The sequence below is a fragment of the Lolium rigidum genome, chromosome 1 (genome assembly GCF_022539505.1).
Source record: "Lolium rigidum isolate FL_2022 chromosome 1, APGP_CSIRO_Lrig_0.1, whole genome shotgun sequence".
NCBI lineage: Eukaryota > Viridiplantae > Streptophyta > Magnoliopsida > Poales > Poaceae > Lolium > Lolium rigidum.
The window spans coordinates 152075672-152082885 of NC_061508.1; the positions used below are offsets into that span (position 1 = coordinate 152075672).

Below are 7214 nucleotides of genomic sequence, written 5' to 3' on the forward strand. Positions count from 1 at the left end.
TCCAGCTTCACACGGACCCAAACAAAGTTATTGACGCCATGTATCTCAGTTTCTACCTCCAGAGATTGGTGATCAAAGTTGTGTTTAACCGATCGGTAGTTTATGGATCTGGACCCAGACTGCGATGTGCGATCAACCCTGGAGCAGCCATCCCATTGCAGGGTTCGAAAGTGCCACTTGATGCTTTCCTTGGGCACCTCTACTTCCTTTTCAAAGACGAGGTAATCTATTTCATCCTAATCAATGCCAATATGTTGCAGTAGATCGTCCAAGGCTTCTGGGTCTTTCTGCCTAAACCTTCCTCAAAGTTTGCCGAGCTTGAGTCAGATTGCGCTACCATGGTGTATCTCGTTCTAGAGCAAAAACCCTAGAAAACCTAGGGCCTCAGAACGTTACACGAGTTCTGCTAAAACAGGAACCGAGACAGAGAAAGGTTAGAACTCCACCCCAGAAAGGAGGATTCCGGTGGTGGAGGAGTAAAACCCTAATCGCCAGCCAGTGGACTGTCTGCCTTAGGTCTCCTACAAGTGGTTCTCAACTTAGATTTACTAACTAAGAAGATATTTTACATATGGAAGATATACGGTAATTTTTGTCAAGTCTTAGCAAAAAAGATCATTTTGTCCCTAGCTTGTACTAATAAGAATTCACACCGAATTCTGGCAGTATGTCGATGTTCATCTGATGAAAGGAAAGTCAAGAGCTAAAATCAATTTATGTTTAGAGTATATCTGATTCTAGACGGACGGCAATTTTGACATATTGTGAAACAAATTGACGTTGAGGGATAAATCAAGAATTCTCTCTCAGAACTCATCAAAGTCGCTATATGTATCCATAATGCAGGGGAAAATGGTAATAGAGCTTCCTTCTCCTAGAAAACATCTCATCAAAGTCATCTTGCTTAATGAAAAGTTGAAAACTATACATATGACTGCAGCGAAAAATCCAGCAGTAAACACCTTCAGATATACAGTTTTCGGTTGGACAGTTTTTAGTCCGATAGTTACAGCATCTTATACAATACATTTTTGGCACGGAGGGAAGACATCAGTTCGGTTGGATGTATCGAGTAGTAAGTAATAACTGTAAGGTAAACACAGCTTACCACCACATAGATCTTGAACCACACAGATGAAAAGAGAGTTAGGTACAAGAAAATGCCTGTCAAGCTGACTATTGCGAAAAAGTTAGCAATGCATCTTAATGTGGATATATCTCCTTCACCTCCTTCATCAGGGAAGTGACCTCGGATGGAAAAATCTGACAGAAGTTCGTCCTTTTGCCTGAACCGTTCTACAATCCAATCAGCTACTTCATCTTCTGATGTAGGGATATTCTTGAGCTCAACAGTCCTGATGTGGATGTGGACTTCCGAAGGATCGATGCCATATACATTGTCTAGAAAATCGGGTTGTCGATGCTTATATGCCATTGTGACGTCGTAAACTGCATGAACCAGCATACCCAGACTTCAAAACTCAAGAGTAAAAAACACTTTTTAGCAATGTTGCACTCGGTATATTTTTGTGTGGAAAAAGCACAAGGCAGTTCTAAATTGGGGTTTTCAGGTATTTTTTTAATGTAATTGTGTTCAGGCTTCAGAGTTTCAGGAATTTAAAACCATATCGTTCTAGGTCCATATTATACTACAATTACTCGGAATGCTACCACATGTATGTTTGTCCACCAATTTATTTGAATCACAATCTTACAACATCATTAATATTTTTTTTTCTTTGAAACTCATGCAACCTTTCATTTATCATATGATATTTTTACATCATTCAGAAATGACAGGAGCAAAAGTTTAGGAGGATCGTCCAGGCAAGATGTACCCCTTGTTAAATAAATCAGATATATAATATACCATTAAAGTCGAAAAGAGGATATAACTAATATTCTTCATAATCATCTAAAAAATCATAAAGTTTATTGGTTTTAAGAATGTCTACTCTGTAACAAGAACAAGTCCTGACACGCAAGGACTGGTTACTGTAGATTCAGACTTACTGGTTCAGATAGAATGCTGGTAATGAAATAAACAAGAGAAACTTTTGCAGATAACTTAAAAATATTAAACACTTCGTTGATAGCAGAGAAATAAATATAGTGGGGTGTAGGGTTGGTTACCTGCATCTAAGGAGCTTCTGAGCTCTTCCAAACAAATAATGAACCCCTTTGTTTTCGGAAGAAGGACATTCTCTAGTACAGGCAGACCATGCTCGACTGCATATTCTTGACTCTTGATGCATTTTTGCTGACTAAGAAAGAAGCACCAATAAGCAACAAAGTATAAGAAATATAAAAATAATGCACAGTTAAATCATGGCACACGCAATAGAATGACGGAGCAATCTCGAACACACGCTTTGGTGTGTGTCTTTGTACATTAGAAGAAGGCCGCAAAGAAAGCGGGTAGAGTACAGCACATAGCAAAGCTACAAAAAGGAGAAAAGAAAGCGGAGAAAAAAGATGCAAAAAGGCAACTATACAAGGCTAACATTTGTTAACCTTTCCATGCAACTATACAAACAAAGAATAAAGAAAAAATGACAGGTGCACTTCAATACGGCTGTCTAGGCTGCCCATCAATAGACTTCAAAAAATGCAAAAAAGGAACAAACATATGAAATAATATTACAATCAAGCATGATGATTACATGAAAGACAAAAAATCTTACGTATAATCCGTGCCTTCTGGAAAAACTGCCAACCATAGAGGATCCCTGGGGTCCCTAAATTTTGATAATCTGTTCTGTATAGTTCTTTCATCAATCTCCCATTTTCGTTCTACTGGGATAAACTCAAAAAGATGAAATGCCCAGCTAAGAACAGGTAGTTTCATCAAGCTGCTCTTTAGGATATACTTGATATATCCCAATTGGCCTTTCCTCAATGCAAGATTCCACAAGTACATCCAGTCAACCTCGGTTCTGTGGTTGGCGAATAACAATACACGCTTTGCTGGAGGCACATTTTCACCAGAAAAAACTACTTTGGTCTTGTTTATTTTCTCAAACAAAAATGGCCACAATGATAACCACATTCCAAATAGAAAAGAAGTTATCTTTCGGCTGTAATGCACGCTGAACAACCGTACAAGGAAGGTAGTTACAGGAGCTATGTAAACTATCAGCAGGAATGCTGTTGACAGTATGGTTCCCACACACGCTATGCCACGGAATCGTCTCATGGGAGTCAACGGACGGTGCTTTGGTCCATTGTTCATAATAGGTGAACCTACGAACTGCAATTGCTTTGGCTTTCCATTGACATGCTGATGTTGGGAACCACTTGAATCATTCATGTTCTAGGACACTAAACTTGATCCTTGAACACTATTCAAGATTCAACGCAGGGTTAAAAATCAGCACTGCTCAGACTATCTAAACACCATGTTGCGTAGGAGCAACAAGAACTGCAAAAACAAAACAACATAATTGATCAAATATGTGTGACAATGATTCAATTCATTTGGAGGGAGATGGTAGCAGTGACGGTCATGGATATAACAAAATTATCAGATTTTGATCTTCACTATTAGCAGAAGCTCAAAAAGGGATACTGATCTCGGAATAACTGATGCATTTTGAAAAAAATCTGCAAAACTCTCTCATACTGAGAGTACGAGACAGTATGAGAGAGTTTGACACAAGATTATTGAGATCAGATGAGATGAGATTGATGTTTCTTGTCATTTGAAAAGGGCGAAGGGAATGAATGCAGCTTCCATCAATTTGTTTTTTAGATGAGTGGATAATGCAGTCAACGTTTTTGAGCCATAGGGTGTACCGTGAACGGAGACGGGGAGACTAATATCGGGGCTATGGCTTTGTAGTTCACATACTTGCACCTTGGCACTTGGGTGGCTTCTATTCGAATTCCTCATCTTAACAAGGTGAAAATTGAAAGGGAAACAATGTTTGAAGCGTCCTTCTTGATTTGTGAAAGAAATAGGAGTGTGTGTGTGAGCAGGTAGGATCCTTAATTTATTCCTTGTACTGGTATACCACAAACACCAAACGATAACATTAACGGTTTTGCTATTTCTCGGCCGATATTTCTGAACATTGATATTTGTGCAAGTGCAAAGTTAAGTGAAGGTGAAGATCAATATTGGATATCTATAAATATGGACCGAGAAAAAACTATTTCTAAGTCGACTGAAAAATAGTCACCCCACCTCGAAAATTTAAATCCTTGGGAGTCTATATCAAGTACCAACCCAAAAAAGAAAACAGCATGTGACCATGCCACTTGTAGTATATTAGTAGTACATCATGGCAAAAATTGTGCTCGTGCACCTTTCGGCCAATCTGCAAAAGTAATACCTAACGACTGATCTCACCTAACTAATATCTGGTACATATATATTATGTAGAACTGAAGATTATTTTCTTGCTGCAAAGTGATCAACCGACACAATTACCGAATGATTTTTGAACCCAAAAAAATGTTACTCGTACCAAAACGAGGAAAGATATTTCGGCAAATAAAAACTGATCAAGATCAGAATTGGTGCTGGGTGCATCTTAGACAGCAATCAAACAGTTGAGAGTCAACACTAATTCTCGGGAGAAAATACTTGGACGCCAGCAGAAGAGAGCACTAACCTTTTACATGAAGAACAGGGATCCGCGCCGGCCGGAACTGTGGCGACGACTGAGGGGGGGGGGGGGGCGGATCGGTAGTTGTGCTGAGAGAGGCGCACGGTGAAGCAGAGGCCGGGTTGAGGTGGTGGTCTGGTTGCGGCGAGGGTGGAGCGTGGGATGGGAAGAAGGTGGAAGGCAAGAGGAGCGGAAGGAGTGGATGAAAGGGGAGGAGGGCCGGCGGCCAGGCACTCCGGTGAGACGATGGATGGAGTGGAGAGCCCGCGCAAGGAAGAGGTGGAGAAGAAGAGAAACAGTCAAACCCACGGACCAGGTTGGCAGCTTTGCTTGTCCAGCCTGCCCCACTGCAGGTATGTTTCTTCTCAACACCCCACCTTGATGCGACGTTTGGCACGATCAAACTAGACCGGCGGCAGATGTTCTTTGACGTCGGACCCAGCAGGGGCGGCCGCCTTTGGCATGGAGCTGTGTAGGATATCTTTTCTTTTTTACATTCTCTCTTATAATCTGCAGATTGTATAATAATGTTGTTATCTTACTAATACTCGTTTCAATTTAGAAACAATGCATATAAATTATTCAAAATTAAATAATTGTAAGTTTGATCAAGTTTATAGTTCCGAGTATGGACATCTACAATATCAAATTAATATAATGGATTGGCCATAAAGTATATATTCACGGTGTATTCATTGTTGATCTTTTCTTTTAGTCAATCTTGGTAAGCTATGACCTTTGAATAAATCTACATTACTTGTTTCTTGAAACATGGTGATACTATATAATAATAATTTATGAGTTAATAATTGGGAAAAACTCTTGTTGGATAAGACATGTTCTATAATTAGTAAAAATAAAATATAGAACTATGTATTTCGATAATTACCACAGGATGATATAGAATTATTTGTCAAAGATAATACTGAGAGATAATCTATCACATAACCTTTTTTTTCACCATCTCTAAATAATCTAGAATGCGGAAAAAAGAATGGATTGCCGATCAACCATTCTGATGTTACACACCATCTAAATAAGACAAAAGCATGCTATATCTTTTCAGCAAACCTCAAACTATGTAGCGATTGAAATAGAATGGGAATTTTTTATCTTAATGTAAACAGCTTGTATCATAGAGAAAATATATCATATCTTCGTACTAAACTATTAAATTTTAGGACAAAATCATTATCTTGCAGTGTCAATTAGGATCTTTTTTTTTTGTTGCCTGGATGTAACTTAGGATCATTGTTATACCGAAAGACACAGAATTTTGTTCATCTTTTCTTACCTAAGAGATGACCATTTAGTGATATTTTTGTTGATTGTATGAGATATCTTTTTCTTACTCACATACCTTTTAGTTTAAGATTAAACGCTATACATTTCACAAGCATTGAATTATTAATTTATATAATAACACTAATATGTGTACTTCTAGGTGCAATGCGCACGGGCGTATAACTGCAATGTGTCCTTCCAAGTGCAACATAGGTGTATTTCCAAGTACAATACATGCATACTTCCAAGTACAATGTGTGCATAGAGTAATATGAAATCCTGTTCAAGTAAGGTCGTATCTCTCGCCCTGCTACAGTAGTTGAGAGGCTTTTCTTCATCGCCGGGCCGCTCTGATGTCCTCTCCGCCGGAATAGCCGGCCGGAGTAGGGAAGGAGCAGGCGCCGGAGTACATAGCTGTAGTGGTAGGTCTAGGTTTTGGTCCTTTATGGCGCTTGACGTCTATGCCAGGAGGGAGGCGACGGATCTTCTCAGTCAGATCTGGAGCCGCACCATCTTCTTCCCCTGCTTCAAGGTGCTCCGGTGGTCGGAGCCGGTGTTGAGGAGGTGGAAGGGAGAGGAGATCTCCATAAATAAGGCTGATTCGGCGGGATCTGGTAGTCAAGGCCGGAACTGCAAGTTTCTCCCCCTGATCTGTCATGGTGGCGTGATTGGGGAGGGGGCGCATGAAAGGACACGGATGTCGCCTAGAGGGGGGTGAATAGGTGGTTTAAAACTTTTACGAGATGGGCTTAACAAATGCGGAATAAAACTAGCGTTTACTTTGTCAAGCCCAAAGCCTATATACTATGGTTCACCTATGTGCACCAACAACTTATTCTAATCAATACAAGCAACTATGTGATAGTAAGATATATAAACTTATGCTAAGAAATACAAGCAACTATGTGATAGCAAGATATATAACTTCAAGCACGATGGCTATCACAAGGTAAGGTGCATAAGTAAAGAGCTCGGGTATAGAGATAACCGAGGCACGCGGGAGACGATGATTTATCCCGGAGTTCACACTCTTGCGAGTGCTAATCTCCGGTGGAGAGGTGCGGTGGCTTAGTGCTCCCGAACGCCACAAGAGGCTCCCCTTGAGGTGTGGTTGCTCGATGCACACCAACGCCACAAAGGCCTCACCCCAAGATGCGGTACTCACACCACACACCGAGCTCCACGAAGGCGCCTCACCTAAATCTCCGGTGACCCTCGCCACAAAGGCCTAGGTCACGGTTCCACTAAGGGATTTCCTTCGAGGCGGAAACCGGGCCTTACACAAAGGTTGGGGCACACATCCACAACTTAATCGGAGGC

General features: G+C 40.6%; 1 protein-coding gene across 2 annotated transcripts; it reads right to left on the reverse strand.

Moving 5' to 3' along the window:
• Positions 1-931: 931 nt before the first annotated feature.
• LOC124683268 (probable 1-acyl-sn-glycerol-3-phosphate acyltransferase 5) lies at positions 932-3421 on the reverse strand. Of its 2 annotated transcripts, none has more exons than XM_047217825.1 (3): positions 2685-3421; positions 2134-2264; positions 932-1449 (listed from the first exon to the last, which is right to left on the reverse strand). In XM_047217825.1, exons 1-3 carry the CDS (start codon positions 3308-3310, stop codon positions 1007-1009), a joined length of 1200 nt encoding a protein of 399 aa, XP_047073781.1. In that variant the 5' UTR covers positions 3311-3421; the 3' UTR covers positions 932-1006. The 2 variants fall into 2 exon arrangements, with proteins under 2 accessions (XP_047073781.1, XP_047073789.1); XM_047217833.1 differs by having other exon boundaries at positions 2134-2260; positions 2685-2766.
• Positions 3422-7214: the final 3793 nt, after the last annotated feature.

Bases quoted from the DNA above. Each gene is read 5' to 3' on its own strand.
- LOC124683268 (XM_047217825.1), bottom strand. From the start codon at position 3,310: ATGAATGATTCAAGTGGTTCCCAACATCAGCATGTCAATGGAAAGCCA. The intron at 2,265-2,684 runs GTAAGATTTTTT...CTTCTTTCTTAG, and splicing joins CCAGAAGGCACGGATTATAC to TCAGCAAAAATGCATCAAGA. The intron at 1,450-2,133 runs GTAACCAACCCT...TGGTTCATGCAG, and splicing joins CAGAAGCTCCTTAGATGCAG to TTTACGACGTCACAATGGCA.